Raw genomic sequence first — 22,593 nt, 5'->3', positions numbered from 1 at the left:
ACAGATGAAATCAGATAATCATTTTTTTATCCAAGAAATCAGAGTTGAATCAAAATTATTCCACATGAATGGCTAATAGGAGAAGACAAAGGAGATCTCTTGACTTGCTATGGATTTTTTTTTTTTATGAAAAGTCTTATAATGTCTTAGGGCTGGATGTAATCATCAAAAACAAGAGTATATGGAAAACCTCACCCTCTATTAGGAATTGTTCTTCCATTTTGACTTTGAGCAAGATACCTTCCATCAACCTGGTCTTTGATGAGCTTCTGTTTTCTCTGTATTTGAACCAAATTCTAAAATCCAATAATATAATGAGCTGCAGATACCTAAAAACGTCAGATATTTTTAACATATTCTCATGGAAAATCAGTATTTTTGTTTCTCACAAAGTAATAGATGTCCATTCTGTGGGTAGGGTTAGAGATACAGAAAACAACAGCGGTGTGTTAGATATTTGGCCCAGTTTAAGTTAAAAAGCCAATTAATATTGACTTTCAAAATCATTAGGATTGCAGGCTCTAGATGAAGCTGCTGTTAAACTGTCATGCTGTTCATCTCATTTCCTCAATAGGATACTTTTTGTTCATCAGATTTTTCACATGGTGCTTATATTGATATATTTTGCTGTGTTTGCAACTTCTAAAGGACAGTCATTGAAAGTCTTTTTAAAAAGCACTCTTAATTATCTCAAGAAGCCAAACTGGAATTTTCACAACTTATATGTGATTTATTAGATCATGTGAGTGAAATTCAGTGTTTTTCTAAATTCATGTCTTTGACAGTTTCAGCTAAAGAAAATTAAGGGCAATTCCTCCTCCTTCCTAAGTTTATCCTATGAAAACTTGTCCTCATCGACATCTTTCTTAGGTATGATGTCATTTTATAATAGATTATCTTTGTCAGCATTAGAATGTGGAACCAGGTATATAGAGAGCTGAATAAGCGTCTTTTGAAATAGCATAACAGTGTCCTGTTTTATAGCATTCTGTTGTTTTAGTGAAAAATCACCTCCTTTACGAGGCTGTTTGTAATTTTTCTGACTTTAGTATCCCCCCACTCCAATTATTTTTTTTTCTTTATATTTATTCTTTATTATGCATATTCATTGTTCTCTTCTGTTGTGGTTTTTAATGTATGTATTTTTAAACAATTTATATTATCTCTCTTAAAGAGTACACTTCAATGATTGTTAGATATATTAGAGCCACTATTAGTGTGGAAAAATAAAGCAGTTCAAACCCATAACAAAACGGAATGAGATGTAAAAAGTACAAGGTAAAGCCTGGTCTAACATAAAAAATAGCATAAAGAACTGATGAACTATTTCTGAGTTCATGGAAACATGCACCCCACATACTGAGAAGCAGAATTGTTTTTTGAATTTACAGAAATTCGCAAATGGATATGGAGAGTATTCCATACAACACAAATTTTACAGTGCTATGCATTATGAAAGGTTATAAAATTTATCTAAGAGGTAGAAATTTTTTAAAAGTGCATCAATGGTTTGTGAACTCTACTGATTTTAAATCCATTGAAAGCCTTTGGGTTCTAATCAAAGACAGCCTTTGAAAAATGAGCTTTTAATATCCAATGTGATGAAAGTGTGGTTTCATAAAATATTTTAGAATATGTCTCAAAATCTTATGAACTGAATGCCAAAACATGTAAAATAAATGATTGGAAGATGTAGTCATTCAATATTGAAGCTTTTTTTAAAGATATAAAAAGTTGAAAGGTTTGTTTTGTAAGTGAATATATTTTATTATTTTGCTTTTGTTTGGTAATTTGCACATGGCTTTATGTACAAAAAAGACTTGTCACTTGATTATGCTTTCCTTAAAGTTTATCCTCCAGTCCTGAAATGCTTTCATATTCTTGACCACTAAGCTGTATGAGTTAGATGCAGAGAGTTGTTAAAGCTTACTTTTGTTAATTATTAGAAAGATTTCAGTTCAATCAGTCAAGATACTCACTGCCTACCAATCTAGCAATAAATAGCCTTCTACTCATCCCCACCCCTGCCATGTTAGAGTTCGAGAACATGGGGTCTATGGACTTTCATGAAATGTAATGAATACCATTGAGACCAGTCTGGAATTGGATTACAAAAACTCATTTGCATAAATCCTAGAAACCTTGTATGCCCTTATTGAGGAGGATTTCATTTTAACTTTAATCAGAACTCCCTTTAAATAATTTAAGATATTTTAGGCAGAGTGACTGACTGAAACTTGATGTATTTTTTTCCTTATATTGTAAGATTACATTGACTTATAGGTTGAGTATGTATGAGAGATCATATGATTTTGAAATACTGCATAATGCATTGCTTTAATTTTACATAAGATGGATATATTCACTATAGGATATTGTAAATATTGAAATGGAAAACTTATTTTAATCTTTATTGAACATATAATATCAAACATCATCAAGTATATCAAGGGTCAGTTTGTATACCTTACAGTTTACCCTACTTCTCAAAGAAGTATAAACATATGTTTTATGCTTTTTCTTTAACATTTTTTTTGAACAATTAAGTCAATCAAAGTTGAAATGATACTTTTTCCTCTTTGATGTCCTATGAACTTCAGCAAATAAAAATGACTCACCAATATAATTTTCTAACTTTTCTCTGACTTCATGGGATGCTTCAAATTAATCCTTCTACTTTATTGACTTATTAAATGTCACATTTTAAGGGGAATAAGTGGGTATCCATAATTTGGTTTTTTGATAATATGTACTATTAAAATATTTTCAAACCATGCTTATCTTCTTCATCTAGACCAAGGGTTCATAACCAGGACCTCCAAAGGCGCTGTGGATAAATATAAGAGAATCTGTGAATTTCAGTATTATTGGTTTCCTTTGTAATCTATGTATTTTATTTCTGCATTCAAAGCCATTATTTTGAGAAGGGGTCCAGAGGATTCACCAGACCACCAAAGGGATCCATGGTACAGAAAATGTTAAGGACTCTACATCTAGACTCATTAATTTTCTTATTCTTTCCATTGGCCACACAAAGCCAATTATATAATACAAAAATATTATACAGAAAGATTTGATGAATACATCCTCATAAAATAAAACTTCTGTGAGCATAATTTGCCTAGTTGAAGAAGATTTGGGGGTGGGGGGGATTAGTTTTCCCAGTCTTGTCTGTGAATAGCTTTTGAATCACTGGACTGGACAACTGTCATGAGAGTTATTCAACCCCTTTGATCTACCCTTTCCTATCCTTCATGCCATTCAGGCTGATTCCTATGGTTTGAAAAATTTAAAGTATGGTAGCTTCTTTCAAGAAATTAGGAATACACTACAAAGATGTCCTATGTTTCCTATATTATTTTTCTTTAGTAATGTTTTCTGATCATAAAGTGTGGATAAGCAAAACTTGGAGTCTCCACTAATAGAAGTATTGTTGTACTGTCCTTTCCTCATAATTGTATCTGACTTAGTTTCCCTAATCTCAGTAGTTCATCCAGGTCCTACCATTCCTTAAAAACTCAATTTCTACCTCAGGGATATAGAGAAGGCATTTAAAACTTTGGATTTTGGAATATGCAAACCACTGAGCTCAGAGTTGCCATTTTCTCCAAAGGTGGGATTGATCCAAAGAGCAGATTAACTCTGACTTCCACATGTTACCCTGAAAGTATTTGCTTAGCTTTCTAACTCAGTCTCAGGAGGTGGGCAGTGATTCTAGAGGAAAAGTGGAGTAAGTTGTCAATCTAGAAAATCTTGATGGATGTTTAACTACTCTTGCGCTAGTTGAATTCACTGGTCTCATTATTATATGGAACATGACCCTCACTTTGTCAACTAAGTACAAACTTTAATTAGTCATAACTAACCAGGGAATACTTTGTGTACTTTCCCAGTGACCAACTATTTCTTTGTCAGAAGACTAGGCTAACAACATTGGAAAGGCTTATTGCCATGTTGGCCACAGGGAAATTAATTTTTTAAGCCACCACATTCTAAGGGAAAAATCTCCTAAGACAGAATGGAGTTGTCATCTGTTTTGGTGAGGGAAAATCTCATATTGGCCAGTCACAGATCCTTCGAATATTGAAATATATAAGGTGTTGTGCTGGAAGTTGGAAATAACCTAGTATGGTGGCCACCCTCTGAGTTTGACTATTAGTATTCTATTATACCATGACTTCCCTTTAATGTTGTTTGATGTTGGCCTTAGTGTATAGACAGAATTAATAGCTTTATTTGTTTTTAGTAAATTGAAGAAGTTGCTACATGACATGTCACTTTATTCAGTAACACCTTAAACTTACTGTTTAAGGTTTAGAAGACTGTCTTCTCTCTTCACAACAATTAATTATTACCACTATATACACAGTCCTATCAAGAAGACAAAGATGACTGATTATAAGATCCCTGAGTAAAATTAGAGTGATGACTTTAAAATTGGTTAAACCAATTCTATCATTTAAATGACTGAAATATCAGTTAATTCAAAGTAAACCTTTTAATGATAGAATTAGATAAACAATGCTAAATTGCTTTATGTTTGCCCATTTTGTGAGTGAAAAAAACCCTGAATCATCTGAAAAATGGTTGGTTCAGTCTCACTGTCTAGACATTACTGGTGTCTGACAAATGTTAGACACCATTATTTTGACAAATGGAATACAGAGCTGGGAAAAACAGGGCTATTTCTGGCCTTACAAGCTGTATTTTGTTTACCCCCATCCTACTTCATATGGTCATGATGTAAAGCATTAATTACAGTGCAGTTCTTGCCTTCATATTCGTACAAGTGCGATCAGATCTTCTCACATCATTTCTGTATTTTCTTTGAATTAATTCACTAACTATTTATTGAGTACTAGGTACGTATATGATATTTCACACTGTAGTCAACGAGGTTTAAAGGGGTGCCCTTTGGACCTAGTTTAATGTTGGAATAAGTAAGCACAGCTGCTTTCTAAGCTGTTAAATTGAGTCTGGCACAGTCAACACAGTGGCATTGGGAAACTGGAATAGCTCTAAGAATTGGTAGTGAAATAAGAGGAAAAAGGGACAGGTGAATGGAACATAACAGAATAAGTGAGCAAAAGTGATTTAAAAATCCCCTTGAGGTAAAGGGTATGATACAGCATTTTAATTTTAATTTTCTCACAATGTAGGAGTGAAACAATCATCACCATTTTACAAATGAAAAAACTGAGGCTTAGTAATTTATCTACATAAAGGTCCAAGTCTGAGCCAGATCCACACCCAGGCTTCCCCACCCTTATATAATTGTTAGAAAGATTCTGAAAGCTTATAAGGAGGGGAGTAACACTTTTAACTTCCTGATCATTCATCTCTTCTATAAGATATAATGTGCCTTGGCAAGATGAATATTGCTTTCTACTTAGGGCTTCAAACTGGATTGAGAGTAGGAGTTCTTGGTTTAGATCCTATCTTTGACACTTATTAGTTTTGTGACCATGGACAAGTCATGAGTTTCCTTATCTGTAAAATGTAGATACCTGTATGACTCCTCTCACCAGATTGTTGAGGCTCAAATGAGATATTCTGTAGTTGTTCTTTGTCAGTTCTCATTATTTCTGAACATTACTGGTAGTAGTTGCTATTTCAGAGAGGGATTTTTACCATCAGGCTTTGAGGAAAGGGAGAATACCTTTTAGCCATTAGCCGCTACTGCTACCAAAGGGCTTAATGAGGACCCCCATATTCATATATGGGGGGAGGAAACCAATATGGATCTAGGTTGTGGTCTTCTGTCCATCTAGCATGAGGTAGTACACATAGGAAGCACTGTGTAAATATTAGCTGTCATTATAGCTGTTTTCATTCTGCCTCTGCATCCCACTGATGACTAGTACCAAAAATAAGAACACATCCACATAAACACATAGGGAGACACAGGTGACATAATGGATAATATATGGGATATGAAATCAGGAAGATCCGAGTTTGAATTCTGCTTTAAACCCTCGTTAGCTGTGTGATCCTGGCAAGTACTGACCTCTCGGTGACTAAGTTTCCTTATCTGTAAAATGGCGATAAAAATAGTACCTCCCTCACAGGGTTGTTGTGAGGATCAGATGAGTAAACTTACAAAGAACTCTGCAAACTTTAAAGTGCTATAAAAATGTTAGCTATAATTTCCCATATTTCCTAGTCATTTCATATTCTAGCAGACTGAAAATTTTTCATTAAGCATATTTAGAAATTAGGGGTAGGAGAGGATTTAAAATTATTTTTCTAGAAGATTTTTCATATAATTTCCATCTGCTTGAAAACAGTTATTACAATTAAAGTTATTACAATTCTTTTTGAGCCTAAGTTCTTAACCTTTTCTGTGTCATGGATCCCCTTCTGGTGAAGTCTGTGAACCCTTTTCCAGAATAATATTTTTAAATACATCTAATAAAATACATAGATTACAAAGGAATTCAATTACATTGAAAGTTAGCAAAATATTTTTAATTAAGTTTACAGAACCAGGTAAAGAGTTGTTTGTTTTTTTTTCTAAAGACTTGCTGAACTGAGGATAAGTGAAGTGAGCAGAACCAGGAGAACATCATATGCTGTAACAGCCACAGTGTGTGATGACAGATTTTGCTAGACTTAGCCCTTCTCAGCAAGACAGTGATCTAAATCACTTCCAAAAGACTTGTAAAGGAAAGTATCCACATCCAGAGAAAGAACTATGTAATCTGAATGCAGATTGAAGCATAAAATTATCTTTTTTTCGTTGCTTTTTTTTCATAGTTTTCCCTTTTGTTCTGATTCTTCTTTTGCAGCATTACTAAAGTGAAAATATGTTTAATATGATCATACATGTGTAGCCTGTATCAGATTGTATGCCATTTTGGGGAGGAGGGTTGGAGAAAATTTAGAACTCAAAATCTTATAAAAGTGACTGTTGAAAACTAAAAATAAATAAATGATGTTTTTTCCTAAAGAACAGATGTACAGAATAGTTGGACAGACTTTTGTGGCCTGATGAAAAATTTTGAGGTTGAAATGGGTTTTTTTGAGGGACATTTTGTCAAGATTTCTATAGTTTGAGCTCTTTTCCACTTGATAGTTGGTATTTTAGCCATTTGAAATATCAAAATTAGCTTGAAGTTTAAAATACATTGAAGTATCCATGCATAATAGATTGTATATGTGACATTCTCCTTTCTTCACTTATCAGTGCTGTCATCTGAGAAGCATTTTAAGGAAGGTAAATTCCTTAATCTGCTACTGTCTTTCCTAGCTAAGACACTAGCTTTGTAATTCTTAGCATCTTACATAGGGATAAGGATGTATTTCTGCACAGGACAGCTACCTTTCCTGTCTGTCATTAATCCATGTTTCATTTAATCCACCAGAAATTATATTTTAGACAACCTTGGACTCATTTAAGATGAAATTAATCACTGTAGTATCCTCTTGGTTGCTTTTTCATTCCTGGGTCTCAGAACATTATAGCTAGAAAGGACATTATAGACTATCTACCAGGGGTGGGGAACCTGCAGCCTTGAAGCCACATGTGACCCTCTAGGTCCTAAAGTGCAGTCCTTTGACTGAATCCAAATTTGCTGAACAAATCCTTTTACTAAACTGTGAAGTTTGGATTCAGTCAAAGGGTCACACTTGAGGACCTAGAGGGCCACATGTGGCTGAGGCTGCAGGTCCCCCACCCCGATATACCCCCATTTTGTAAATGAAGAAATTGAGTTCCAGAGAAACCTCATTCTGGTCAATGAGTAACATCATCAGCTACGACTCCTATTTCTCATTCTGGGGCTGCAGTCCTGAGACAGATCTCCTTATTTCCGCAACTGTTGGTGTGTCATGGTTTCATCATTGTTGGTTGGCCTCTGGTGGTCTAAGCATCTTGTGACTGTCTGATGCATTCTGTTTTCTTAATAGTAGTGACTTGAATTCCCTTAGATAGCTGAGGTCTTGTTACAGTGAAGTACAATGTTCTAAGAACATTAAACAAGTGACTACCATTTAATGTTCTAGGGCTTAACTGTTTCCACCTGAAAAATTTTCCTTGTTCCTTGATGTTTTTCCTTGTTGCATACCATAATAAATATTTCCAAGGTTAAATACCTTAGTGGTATCTTGCCTTTGTGAAATATTTTCTTTTCCTTTTACTCTTATATATAGAATGGCTTGGAATATTTAATTATCATGACTTTTTCAGCTTAAACTTTAGTGATTTAAAAGATGTCAAAATAAACAGCACCACATCAAAATAACAAGAATGTCCATATGAAAATTCCATTTTTGCCCACTTGGAAAGAACTTTTGAAAACTTAGAGAAAAAAAAATGCGTCATCAGATGTTAACTTCTAAAATGAATCTTGAGATCATTAAAACCCTAAATGCCAAAGATTTTTTGTTTAAAGAAAAGTGGTGTATACCTCTGAAGGATGCATTTTTCATGTCTCAGGCTCACTCATAAACTCAGCAGCAAGAGATCATTGTTCATTGCTTTTATTATGGGCAGACTGGACTGGTTTAAACTGAGCAGAGGAAGTTAATTATAAAATGTTTTAGTTGGCTCTAACAATGAATAACTACTCCTTGTCAGAGACTCACTTACTAGAGGTGCAGTATTCTTGGTAAGGGGGTGCAGGAGGTGGGTGTTGGGTTGCGGATGACGGAATATTGTCTATCAGAATCTGCACTGCAGAATTTGGTAGGACTGCCTTCCTCTGTCCCCCTGGTTGCTCCAACCAGTTCAAGAGCAGTGAAACAAGGTTATGTAATTGACATGTGATGTCGCCCAAAATAGTGACTGCAAACATAGGCTGCTGTTGCTGGGCGGTTGTCAACTATTTAAAAAAAAGTCCTTTAGCAGCACAACAAATGGACCTTTAAAAATGAAAAGGAAATATAAATTAATTTTTAAAAGGGTTGGGAAAACTGTATTTCTTACTCGGAAAAATGCGCAGTTCTTTTAGAAACAAGAATGTTTGTGCCACACTTTAATTGTGGACCTTGCTGAGTATCTTATGGATAATCTAGTGAAGAGTTCCTACTTAAAAAGAAAACCAGCAGCAACCTCAACTTTTGATTCCTTACTGAAAAGCATATTTTTCTACCCCATTTATATGTTATCGTGAGATTTATAAGGTATGATGACTTTCACAAAATATACAATACAGATAGCATTAGATTGTAAAATCTTAAATGTGTTAGCTTATTTTTCATTTAGCATCTTGCAAAACAGGGATCTGGGAAAATAATTACATTTCACATAACCTAGTAACCATGAAAGTAAGGCTTTAGATGATAGTTGATAAGATATAATGATTAAAATTCTTTGGCAAGGTTATTCCAGGAGGAAAGAAAACAGTAGAGTATTTTAACAGGAAAAAAACAAAACACTAGAAAGGTATTTCATATCACCAATAGGCATGAGCTGTGGTGTTTTAGACGTCTACAGTTCCTGGGATCATAGCATTTCCCTGGATCACAAGTTCCAGGAACTCCAATAATAGGGAGCTAGGTCAGGGATTTTTGATGCCACAAGGACCTGGGCAGCCAACCAATCAATGAGTTTAACAGCATTTATTAAGTTCCTACTGTGTGCCAGACACTGTGTGCTAGGTGCCGAGAATTAAAATATTGAGAAGATCCCTGCTTTCAAGGAGCTTTTAGAAGGCACAAGCGCAAGATCAGGTTTTGGGGTCTCAGCTTGAAGCCAGAGATCAGGGTTGGGACCTGAATCATAGACACTCAGGATTAGAAGGAGCATCAAAGTTCTTGAAATAAAACTATACCTGAGCAAGAATATTCTTATGATGTCCTTAGCAACAACCATCTATTTTCCACTTCTGTTTTTTTTAGGGATAAGGGACTCTGCCTCAGAAAGCAGCTCGTTTTACTTTTGGACAGCTCTCATGGTTCAGAAGTTTTTTCTCATATTGAGTAGAAATCTCCAGATGAGATTTCCGCAATTTCCACCTATTACTTCTTGTTCTGCCCTCCAGGATCAAGTATAACAAGGATAATCCCACTTCTGTAGCCTACTGATTTTCTTCTTTCTTCCTGACTTCCTTTGCTCTTTTCCTTTTCTAACTCAGGGCTTTCTCTAAACCTCCGTTCTTAGCAGTCTACTCTTTTTTCCCTCTTTACTCAAGTTGTTTGGACAGGGGCTACAACCATCTGACATGTGTATATTGGTAAAATGGAGTCGGCATTTGTATCTTTCAGGGTTGAGACCTATGTATATATATATATGTTATATATACCGCTAAAGTCCCAATGCCTTATGATGGCATAGATGTGATCTCTGGTTCTCAAAAGTGATGTCACTCATATAGAAGACCTGGCCAGCCCTGAGAAGCTATGGAGGAGGTTCAGATTGTATGTCTGTCATCTAAGAACCAGGCTGTCTTAAGGTCATTATAAATAATAACAATAATAAATATCATTCTCTAATGGGTGGAAAGTTTATGACCTAGAGTTATGTGGAGAGTTCCCTCTCCAGTGAAATCCTGTTTTTCTTAAAGTACCAACCAGAAGTATTGGAGGGTTTGAGAAAAAACAGAGTTATGGATCTTACGAGTCTTGGAGCCAGAGAGACTAGATGGAAATCCTAGCTTTAGCACTTAATTTCTGGGTCACCAAGGACAGTTTAGTCAACCTCTTTGAGACTGTTCCTTGGAATCTAGTTTGCAAAGTTTATAAATATCTCATTTGGTCCTCACAGCAACCCAAAGAAGTAAGTACTTTTATTATTTACACTTTACAGATAAGAAAACTGAGGCAGGCAGTGGGTAGTTGACTTGTCCAGAATCACACAGCTATTAATAGTCTGAGACTTGAGTTAAACTTAAGTTTTACAGATTCCAGGTCCAGTGCTCTACCCACTATGTCTCTCCTAGCTGCTTCATTTCATGGTTGTGAGGAAAACATTAGATCTTAGAGTGCTACTTAAATTTAAGTCATTGTGCTGTGTATACTGATGGGCTGTAAATCAGAATAATGATAACTGCATTTCTCTCCCCATTTTTTTAAAGAATTAATTTTAAATAACTTAATGTATATTCCTGACATTTTGGTACAAATGTAATTTTCTTTTAATTTTCCTGAATGAGAAAATATGTAAATTATTTGAAATGTTGCATTGGTTGTGATCTTATTATTTCCCATATCCACAAGACAGTCCTGTCCTTAAGACTCCTCTCCCTCTTATTTTTTCCAGTAGTTTTAGCACAAGCAGGTATATGAACCTGATTCTCACCAGGCAAAAGGTGTTCTGCTGTATGTATTGCTTTGCCAGCTGAATAGTCTCTTCTGCCTCCAGCTTCTGACCGAGCTTTTTCAGAAAGACCCCAAACCCTTACCTTAAATCTGCAAGCCTTTTACTTCTGCCCTCTTGGAGTCTTATCAATCATTCAATAAGCATTTAGCACCTACTCAGTGCCATGCTGTATGCTAAACAATGGGGATGCAAAAAGAGACAAAAGACAGTGCCTGTCCTCAAGAAGCTAAGGAACTCATGCAAATAAATATGTACAAAGCAAATTATCTACAGAATAAACAAGAAATGATAGAGAGAGGGCATTGGAATTAAGCAGAGTTAGGAGAGGCTTGCTGTCAAAGGTGGGACTTTAGTTGTAACTGAAAGGAAGCCAGGGAGGTCACCAGGGAGGTCAGTGGTCTGAGTAAAGAGGGAGAACATTCTAGGCAGGGGGGATAGCCAGAGAAAATACCCAGAGCTGAAGGATGGAGTGTCTTGTTTGTGGAACAGCCAGGAGGCTAGTGTCACTAAATCAGAGTACCTAGTGGGGAGAAGTAAATTGTAAGAAGATTAGAAGGTCGGAGGAGGCAGTTGAGCAGAGCATTTTATATGTTATTCTGGAGCCATTTGGGAGTCCCTGGAGTTTATTGAGTAGAGGGATGGCATGATCAGACCTGCACTTTAGGGCAGTCGCTTTGGTGACTGAATGGAAGATTTGTTGGAGTGGGAAGAGACTTAGGTAGGAATTTCTCTCCTCCCCACCCAACCCCCGCCACAGCAAACTGTTGCAATAGTCCAGGTATGAGGTGATGATGTTCTACACAAGGGCAGTGGCAGAAGAGAAGGGAGAATATGAGAGACATTGGAAGATGAAATCCACAGCCTTGGCAACAGACCGAATGGTGTGGGGGGAAGAAGACATAAGGAGAAATCTAAGATGACACCTAGGTGTGAAACTGAGGAACTGGGAAGATGGTGGTGTCTTTAATAGCAATATGGAAGTTTGTGGGGGAGGTTTTACGGAAAAAGATAATGAGTTCTATTTTAGACATATTGATTTTAAGATGTCTGTTGAACATCCAGTTTGAGATTTCTGAAAATTGTTGAGATAGGAGTCTAGAGGTCCTAGGTAGAGTGGGTGATAGGTAGGTTTGAAAATCATCAACATAGAGGTGTTAATTAAGTCCATGAAAGCTGATAAGATCACCAAGAATAGTTAGTTGTTGGTTGTTGTGTTTGTCCTTTGTTTTCGAAGAGGACCATGACATCAAGATGATGGCATGACTTGCAGTTGACTTGGATTTGAGTGAAGGAGGGCTGTGCAAGGTCACTAGCCTCACTTTCTCCTCAGACACATCTGAGTCCAATGGCCTGATACTCATCAGGATGGCTGGAGATGGCCCAAGATATAATTTGGGACGTTGGCCATTTTAGGCTAACGTCTTACCAGATTCTCATTTTGAGTGAGATACACCATTCAATGAATAGGCCTCTTTAAGTAGTTTCTCAAGGGATGGCCCCTTTTAAATAAAAAACAAACAAACAAACAAACAAACATACTGTGACAGCAAGACCCTCAGAGTTACTGGGTGGAAGAGAAACATTACTATTTAGTATTTATGTTCACTCTCTGTTGGGTGGGTGAGGACCTGTTGTCCAGTGTATGAGCTCCAGAGTAAATTGGGTTTCAGGCTTTTTCTTTGAGCAAGAATCTAAACAGTAAACCCAAAGGAAAAAAAGCAGTTTTTGGCCATGGAAGTATACCTTCCCCTAGGTAGAGTACCCCAGGCAAGGAAAGAGAGGAGAGGAGGAGCAGGAGCTGCTACTCAAAGGTATTTGTCCTTTGTTCTCCAAGAGGACCATGAAATCACAATGGTGATACAACTTGATGACTTTGATTTGAGTGAGGGAGGGCTGTGCAAGGTCACCAGTTTCACTTTCTCCTCCAAAGCCATCTGAATCCAGTGACCTGATATTCATCAGACTGGATGACTGGAGGTAGCCCAGGATGCAATGGGAGACCTTGGTCATTTTAGGCTAAGATCTTATCAGATTCTCATTTTGAGTGAGATACAAGCATAGTACTATATAGAGAAAATAGAAGAACCTCCAGGATAGAACCTTTGTAGGGTAGGGAGGCTATGGGTATTACCTAGAAGAGGATCCAGCAAAGGAGACTTGAGAAGAGTGGTCTGATAGGTAGGAGAACCAGAAGAGATCTTTATTCTGATGTCTGCTATCTCCCAAGCAGCAGAATCCTAAATCCAGTTGTCAAGCTATCTTTTTCTTCTTGAATTTCTCAACCCAGAAGGTCTCATAGCAGTGTACTTGAATTATTTTCTACTTCAGGATGAATTCAGTCACAGTTCCTATAGCCACGTGTGCTTCTACCACTGGACAACACTGCCACATTTGGGGCTTAGGGAGGGAGGAAATTTCTCCCCCTCCCTATCCCTGCCCTTCACTATATTATGCAAGAGGCATAAGTGCTCAAGACCTGAGTCCTTTCTCCATAGCCAACTCAAAGCTGAGACAACTCCTTCTTTTGAAAAGCCATTTGAGCTTCTTCAGGAAACTTTCCTGATCTTGGCAACTGCAAGGGTCCTTCGCTTCCTTAACTGCCTTGTATTTATGCTAAATATACTTATATCTGTACACATATTCTTCCCTGATAGACTGTGAATTCCTTGAAAGTATATATTGTTTATTATTATTATTGTGTATCCTCAGAGCCCACAAAGTAGCTGGCTTATAGTAGGTGCTTGATAAATGCTTATTGATTGATTATATCATTTGATCTTCCCAACTCTGTGAGGAAGGTAGTACTAGTATATTCAATTTTATAGGTGAGAAAACTGAAACTTAAAAGAGAAATGATTCAGTCAAGGGTATAGAAACAGGAAATAGAAAACCACTCCAGTATCTTTGCCAAAAAATCCCAGATGGGGTCACAAAGAGTTGGACATGACTGAACAGTGACAAACAGGAAAAGGGCTCAATCCTAAGGCCTCTAACCATAAATCTAGCATTCTTTCCACTTTTTAGCACAGCTTTAAGGTACATTGTTGTGTTTGTCCTTCATTCTCAAAGAGGACCATGACATCAGGGAGATGGTGATATGACTTGCAGTAGACTTTTTTTTCAGTGATGGAGAGCTGTGCAAGGTCGCCAGCCTCACTTTTTCCTCCAGTGCCATCTGGGTCCAGTGGCCTAATGTAATGGCCATCTAAATAGGATCTTTTGTTGTTTTTTGTTTGTGTATAATCAAGTGTCTGAATCTTGCCTTTATCAATCAAGAATCTTTACTGGGAGTAAAGTACAGAAATAAGAGTTTCTTTAACTAGAAACGGTATATGTATTTGTATTGTCAATGTGATTAAAGATCTTCCCCACCCAGTAAGGAGAGTTTGATTAGGGAAGATTTGCAGGAACACCCACAGTTTTTGTTAATGAGGCACTGGTTCTCAAGGGTTGGGATGCCCTCTGGCTCTAAAAAAGGTATAAATACTCTGAGGGTGAGGTTTTACTTTGGGGCTTAGTTTTTCTGAGAAGGTTTGAAAGCCAGATGAGGACTCTGGGAAGCCGCTAAGGTGCCCCCCCAGCTTTGAGAACCCAGATGTCATGCTTCTCTCTTTGGTAAGATGGTCAGACAGTTGGACCCCCAATTGTCTGTTGAATTCAGGCAAAAGAAGCCATGTCTGTTGATCTTTTGATTTCTCTGTATTTTCTTTGAAATTCAGGGTGCTGAACTGAGTGATATATGAACTTGCCTAAAGGAATGATATATGTGCTTGATTAAAGTAATTGTTAACCCCTTGAAAGTTGTTTTTCTTTTATGAATGCAGATCTAAGAACCTGTGATAGCAGGTCTCCTTTTGTATGTTGGGGTGCTTACAGATACACCTAATGAGATACACCCTGGCCATTTTATGCTAAGGTCTTTTCAGATTCTCACTTAGAGTGAGATATGCCCATTCAGTGAATAGACCTCTTTAAGTAGTTACTAAAGGGATGGCCACTTTAATAAAAAAAAAAAAATCTAACTGGGAAAGGAAGACCCTTAGGGATCCTGCCAAAAGAGAAGCAGTTACTATTTAGTATTTACATTCACTCTGTGCTAGAGTGCAGAATTTAGTGTGCATAATATTATCTGAAGTACTACAATTGTAATTATAGATAATTAACAGAAACTAGAAGTGAAATAATCATTTTAAGTGATAAGCACAGTCTAGTATTATGCCTTAAAACACTATAGAATTATCAGCTATCTTCTGTAAGTCACTAGAATAAGACTATTGAAACTCATGAGCCATCTATGTTGGTTTTTAGCTGTTTTTAGATGAAAAAAATCAAAGATGATACAGGTAGAATCCTATTACAGCTGCATCACCATTATACTGAAGGATTCTTACACAACAGAAGTAGAGCCAATTAGTTCAGTTTCCTGGAGAAAAAAATGTTAATGAGGCTCTGATTATAGATTCAGTCCCTTAGCTTGACTTTACTTCATATTCACAAATGGCATCCCTTACTCTTATCTGTCTCATAGATTCAGACTACTGGTCAAATAGAGGAAGAAACCAGAAAGTATGTATGGGTCAGTACAATTCTATCAGAATCACTATGTCACCACCAAAAACACATTCCCTACTTAGGTTAGGTGAGCAGCACCTTATAAAACAAAACGCCCCCCAAAATTGTTATAATCAAATGTACTATACTAAATAGGCTACATACATGTACATGTCATTATTTTCGTGTTTTTGCTTTAATGAAGCAATAAAATGATTTATCTTCATACTGTGGTTGGCTTTCTAAGTGTACCACTAGATGAACCTTACATTGGCCATGTAGCCCTCTGGGATTTGTAGATGATCTCAGTTAAGAAAGAGAGTAAACTAAGAAGGCATTGGTATAGAGTTTTGAAGAATGACAGGGTAAGGATGCTGAGGGAAGGAGTATCTTGCCTTCTGGTCTGTACTATCCCCATCTTTCCTGTCCCCCCACCTTTCTATACATGCTTCCTTCACCTCTTGTATTGGTCAGAAAGGAAGCTTTTCAGTCATTTTGCACTGCTCTACAGATCCATTCAGCATTCTCTGTTCCCAGAACTAATCTCCCCTATACACCAGTCCTTGATACATGTTGTGTCCCTCTCTTAGAATATCAACTTTTTGAGGTCAGGTACTGTCTCATTTTTATATTTACTTATATACTTGGCACCATGTACATGTATATACTTGGTACATAGTAGAGTAGGTGCTTAATAAATCAAGACAAGCCAAGAAGCATTTGTTAAATGTGCAGGCATTGTGAGAAAAAAGATAGTCTTTGCCTTCAGGAAGCTTACTTTTTAGTGGGGGAAGATAATACATAGAAGGGAGCTGAGAAGGGGAGTAGGATGAAGACAGTCTTGTGGAGATGAGTAAGCAGTGCAGCCTGGAGAGGAATGGATGCTTTCTCATTTTCTCACTTGTCCCTTCAGTCCTGACTGGGCAAAAACCAGCCAAATCTAAGAGTCCCATGCAGTAGGCATAAACAAAAAGCCCTGCCAAAAATATGGTTAGAGAGCAGTTTGTAAGAAAACATAGAGGTGATTGCAAACTCAGTAGAAATCAGCAGTCCGATCTGACTACAAGAAACATCGGCAGGGTGATAATCTCATTCTAATCGCAACTTAGAGTATCTTCTGTAGCAAAAGGCCACATTTTAATGATGGCAGGTCCATAGAAATAACTACAGAGCAAGGACACTTGGAACCATATCACTTGAGAATACTGGGAGTATTCAACCTGTAGAAGTGAATTTAAGAGGCATATGTATTTGAAAAGCTGAAGGATTAAAACGTATTCAGTATAGATACAGAAAGCAGAATGAAGACCATGCTCCTGAGGTCTTCCAATTCTGAAATTCTGTGCTTTTTTTTTCTTTTAAATTTTAGACCCCTTAATTCAGTCCTTATAGCTTCTGTGGCTTAGCTCTTCCTTTTTTCAGAGGTATTTGCAATATATAATAAAATTTTACACTTTATCCTATAGGTCCTTGACACTGAAATACATGCTAATGAGAGAGATAACAACACATGGAAAGTTTCATCTGTAAGTCAGATGGAAAAATCTTATAGTCCTTAGGGTAGAGTGGCAAAGCAGATGTTAATGAGTCTTCAATGTAATTTCCACTGATAAAATCAGGATTTTGGCAGCAAGAACTTTCCTTTCCGGTTCTTTAGTAACTGTGGCTATGGCACCTGCAGGCACAGTTTGCCAGGCTGTCTCTCCACCAGAATGGCTTGCCAGGATGATAGACTCATACACTAAATGGGAAGCATTACTATTCCCAAGGCTTTTGGGTTTAGGACCCTGGGCTGTGTCCACCAGGATCTGAAGGGAGATGATCATCAAGGTGGAAGTGGTGGTTTGGTTTTCCTGGCAAATACTGCCTCCTATTAGATGAGGAAACTAAAACCCAGACTGGTTAGTAGACTGTGAACCTTTGTCCTCTGATTACCACCATTACTCTTTCCCGGGCATCATGTTGCATCTTAATTCCATGAATTTAAAATTTTGTAAAATAGTTGCATAAAATGGATACACATACATATATAATGCAATTGGACCTTTATTTACATTGTTGGAGGTTCTGAATAAATATTTTGTAGTGAACTTAAAGAGTCAGTGCAGCTTTCCTAGAATTCCAACTTTGAGGATCTAGGTGCCATCTCTATCTGAATTACTATAATACTCAAGAATTATTGATACTTATATTATCATTAAAAACTGAAAAAGTTGAAATATCTTACATCCATATCATACTATTATGAATGTTAAAATAAATTCCTAATAATAATAATGATAGCTAGAATTTTTATAGCGTTTTAAAGTTTGCAAAGTACTTTATAGATAGCATCTCTTCATGCTCACAACTACCATTAGAGGTAGGCTGTTATTATCCACATTTTGCAGATGGGGAAACTGAAGCAGACAGGAGACCCTGCCCAGGGTTACAGAGCTAATAAGTCTTGGAGACTGGATTTGAACTCAGGTCTTCCTATCTCCAGGACTAGCCTACTGGCTTATCAAGCTGCCTTGGAGATCACATTCTGGATGAAAAAGACCATCCTTATATTGTTACTTCTGCTTATTTTAGAAAGAGTTTTCAGGAATTGAGATATCTCAATTTCAATTTCCATTCACAATTTGAATTGAATTGAACTGATTTCTGATTAAACTGAGAATCATATATTTTCAAATGACAATGGAAATTTTTAAAATTTATTTTCATGATTTTTATTTTCTTGATTCAGGGCAACACAATTACTTATGTGCTGGAAGAAATGACTGTATTATTGACAAAATTCGAAGGAAGAATTGTCCTGCCTGCAGACTTCAGAAATGTCTACAAGCTGGAATGAATTTAGGTGGTAAGTATTAATATTTTAAATTTTAATAAGAAAAATGAATAAGAATTATCTAGTGCTTTTCTGTGCTTCACATTTAAGGTGCAAAAAAGTACACAAAGATTAAATAATTCTTTTTAAATTCTAAATTATTTTGAGGAAATAGGTGTTTTGTGTTTTTAAAAAATGTGTAGAGTGAGGGTTTAGTATAAATGATTGGCAGTTTTAAGATATGTTTGGCACAGTAACATTGCTGATGTTTATAATATGAACACTAAGCCTATTTTTTGAACTCATATGGTCTGAATTAAGCTAGAAAGTTTTTAAAGTACACACACATATATTACTTGTAGAAATGCAAACACATATATAGCACAAGACTTCTACAATGCTTAAAACACATTTTAAGAATTATATTTCCAAATTGTATCAGTGGCAGCTATAATATGCAGGTTGATTTTTAACTTGCGTCTACAGTTAGCAATAAGTGGGGTTTAGATTAGTGTTTGATTTAAAATTCATGTAATTTGATGTTGGTTTCTGTACATGGCTTAGGTTTTGTGGTTTGGGTAATAGGTTCTACTAGAAAGGATTTCACTTGACTCTGCGATTAAAAATAAAGAGTGGGAAATGAGCTACATAGAAATTAATTTCTGAGAAAGTATTTTTTCTTATCTATATTAGAGTCTGTCTTTTAATTCAAACATTTGCTAGGTATAGACTTTTAGTTTTCTTTTTTAAATTATCCTATAATCATTGAATTTAAAGCTAAAGGGGGACTTTAAATATTATCTATTCCAATGTACTTATCTTAAAGATGTAAAAAAAAAAGTTAAAGGATAGAGTTGATGAAAGTTAAAAGATGATCCTATGGTGACACAGATAGCTAAGAAAAATTAGACTTAATATGAAGGTGAGAAAATATATCAGAACCTTTTCTTGTGACTTTTCTGATCTATTTATTCTGAATCTATTTTTTAAGCACTTTTTGTATAGAAAGCACTCTTCTAAGTCTGAAATTCAGAGACAAAAAAATGGAGTAGTTCCTGTCTTCAAGGAATTTAGATATGGTATTTGTAGATATAAGTAAATATAAGAGAAAGTATATAAGTAAACAGAAGTAAATTTGAAGAGAGAGAATATTAAAAGCTAAGAGTCCAAGAAAGGCTATTAATTTAAGGCTTTCGAAGTCAGTCTATGGCCCTCAGGGATTAATTTTTATTTGAATTTGACACTACCTGTCTAAACAGTAGACAGTTCTTCATCTACTTGATTTTCCCTATACATACACATATACACAAATATATACACATATATGTATGAAATATATTTAATACACATACAGTGTGTACATATATGTATAAAACTATCTTGATTTTTAAGTGGTCATCAATCTCATTGAAGAAAAATATTTTCTTTGTTCCTATGAACATGAATTATTCTGAATATTGAAAATGAAAGAACATTTCAAATGCTGCTTTCAAAAGACACTGTATTTATTATGGGTCGTATCAGTCTATTTAAACTTTATATCATATACAGAAATTCTTTAGAAATTGAAAATAGAAGTAACAAGTTCTATTATGGCAGTTTTCCTGGGTAGTGTCTATGGTAATAAAATTCAATCATATTGAAGACCTGTTTCACCTTTGCGTATTGCATGTGTTGATGACAGTAATTCAGTAATATGCTTTTGTGGGTAAAAGCGTAATTTTTCTTTAATTTTTTACAGAAAACTTGTGGTATATATTGTAACTTCACTTTTATTATTTTTAGTTTGTGCCTAGAAGAAAAAAATTGCTGGAAGTAGTAGAATAAAGTTCATTTCTTTAATACAGAATATTTTTGACCATTTAGAAAAAATGAAAAAATGTAGATTAGATTCCCCTTCTATTTCTATTTGAATATTGCCTCCCAACCTCTACTGTAGGTTGCCTTTCCCCTTCAAAGGTTTACTTTGGTCTGGCTCACATCGCTCTTGGGATATAGGCCAAAGGGGAATGGGAATTGAGTATTTTATTTAACATGGCTTTTCTAGTGGTGCAAGATAGAGAACAGGATAAATATAAAATGTCCTTTCCAGAGCTTGAAGTGGGACAGTGAGAAGTTATTCTCACCACTCTTTCCCGTTGCTCACCTTTGCCTTCCAACTCAAAATATGTTCCCCTTAACAGTCTATCCCCTTGATTCTGATGAATGAGGAAGAATTAAGTAGAGAGAAAAGAGAAACATATTACAATATTATGAAGCTTATTTAATTATATATGTATAGATATAAGCACATCTATTTCATAATAGAATTATATAAGTAAATTTAATAAACATTTGTTAAATTGAACATTTATTGGGAGAAGCCTCTTTAAACAGTGGCAGTTAAGCATTTTTGTGTCATAGACCTCTTCTCAGGTGAATATTTTTAATGCATAAAACAAAATACTTAAGATTACAAGGGAAACCAATTACATTGAAAAACAGTATTAAGAATATCTTCTTAAAAGACCAAGCTCAAATCCCAAAGGCCTATTAAACTGTACATGCCTTTTAATCCAGCATAACCACTAATAAGACCCAAAAAGTTCCCAAAAAAGGGGGGAGAAGCAACCTATTTGTACAAGGGTATTTATAACAGCTCTTTTTGTGGTGGCTAAGAATTGGAAACTGGTAGGACGTCCATCAGTTGAGGAATGACTGAACAAGTTGTGGTATACGATAATAATGGAATAGTATTATGCTATAAGAAATGATAATCAGGATGATTTCAGAAAGATCTGGACAGACTTACATCAACTGATGTAGATTGAATTGAGCAAAACCAGCAGAACATTGTATACAGTAAGAGGAATATTGTATGATAATCAACTCTCAGCAATACAGTGATTCAAGACAATTCCAAAAAACTCATGATGAAAAATGATATCCTCTTCCAGAGAAAGAACTGATGGAGTCTGAATACAGACAAACATACTATTTTTCTCTTTCTTTCATTATTTCTTTCTTTCTATCCTACTTTTCTTCCACAAAATGACTAATATGGAAATATATTTTACATGATTACACATGTATAACCTATATCAGATTATTTACCATCTCAGGAAAGCAGGGGTGGGGGAAAGGAGAGGGAGAGAATTTGGAATTCAAAATTTTAAAAGATGAATGTTAAAATTTACTCTTACATGTAATTGGGGGAAAATAAATTTTTTTTTAAAAGTTCACATACCCCAAGTTAAGAAACCCTGTCTTAGAGTGACATTGAGCCTTCTAATGAAAACTTTACCTACATCATACTCACTTCTTATCTAGATAAGCGTTGCGTTTTCATGTGTAAAAGCCCCTCAGTCTGACACACGCCCCAATTCTCCAATCTTTTTAAATACCTTCCATGTCTTCTGTACTCCAGCCAAATTAAAATACCAATGTTGCCAAAACATAGCTCGTACTTTTCTTCTCTATGCTTCTGTTCACGCTGTTCCCTATATTAGAATTTCACTTTCCTCTTTTCCCCAATTCCTATCAATTTTTTAAAGTCTAACTTCAAATTCCTATCTCCTCAGTAACCTGATCTTTCCTCTGTTGGTTAAAACCTTTTCACCCTTAGGGAAAGGAAAAGAAGATATAAACATTTTTAATGTATTAGGCACTTCGTTAAGTGCTTTTAACAAATAATCTCTCATTTGATCCTTAGACTCAACATGATATTGCTTTGCACCCTTCTAATATACTTATCGTGTATTATTGTTCACTATGACTACCTATTTAAATAGCTTTCTGTTAGACTATAATCTCCATGAGGACAGGGAACATGTCTTATCTCTACCAGTTTTAAATTAGGTGCGTGGCACAATAGTAAGCACTTAGCAAATAAATTTTGAATAACTCCATCAGTAACTTGCCTCTTAGGAGGCTCATATACTATCGGTCCTTAGAACTGAACATGCAAAACATTCAGCACGGGCAAAAG

At 35.8% G+C, this 22,593-nt stretch overlaps 1 protein-coding gene across 9 annotated transcripts in view; it reads left to right on the top strand.

The window, feature by feature from the left end:
• The window catches only part of NR3C2 (nuclear receptor subfamily 3 group C member 2), a 399,524-nt gene that overhangs the window by 273,660 nt on the left and 103,271 nt on the right, over positions 1 to 22,593 (top strand). For all 9 annotated transcript variants that reach the window (XM_072621209.1, XM_072621211.1, XM_072621206.1 and 6 more), the window contains exon 4: positions 18,543 to 18,659. In XM_072621209.1, the coding sequence (XP_072477310.1) occupies positions 18,543 to 18,659 (117 nt within the window). The remainder of the gene's footprint in view (positions 1 to 18,542; positions 18,660 to 22,593) is intronic.

Source organism: Notamacropus eugenii, chromosome 6, assembly GCF_028372415.1.
Source record: "Notamacropus eugenii isolate mMacEug1 chromosome 6, mMacEug1.pri_v2, whole genome shotgun sequence".
Lineage (NCBI taxonomy): Eukaryota > Metazoa > Chordata > Mammalia > Diprotodontia > Macropodidae > Notamacropus > Notamacropus eugenii.
Note: the sequence above shows the minus strand (reverse complement) of the source record. Positions and strands in the feature narration are given on the sequence as shown.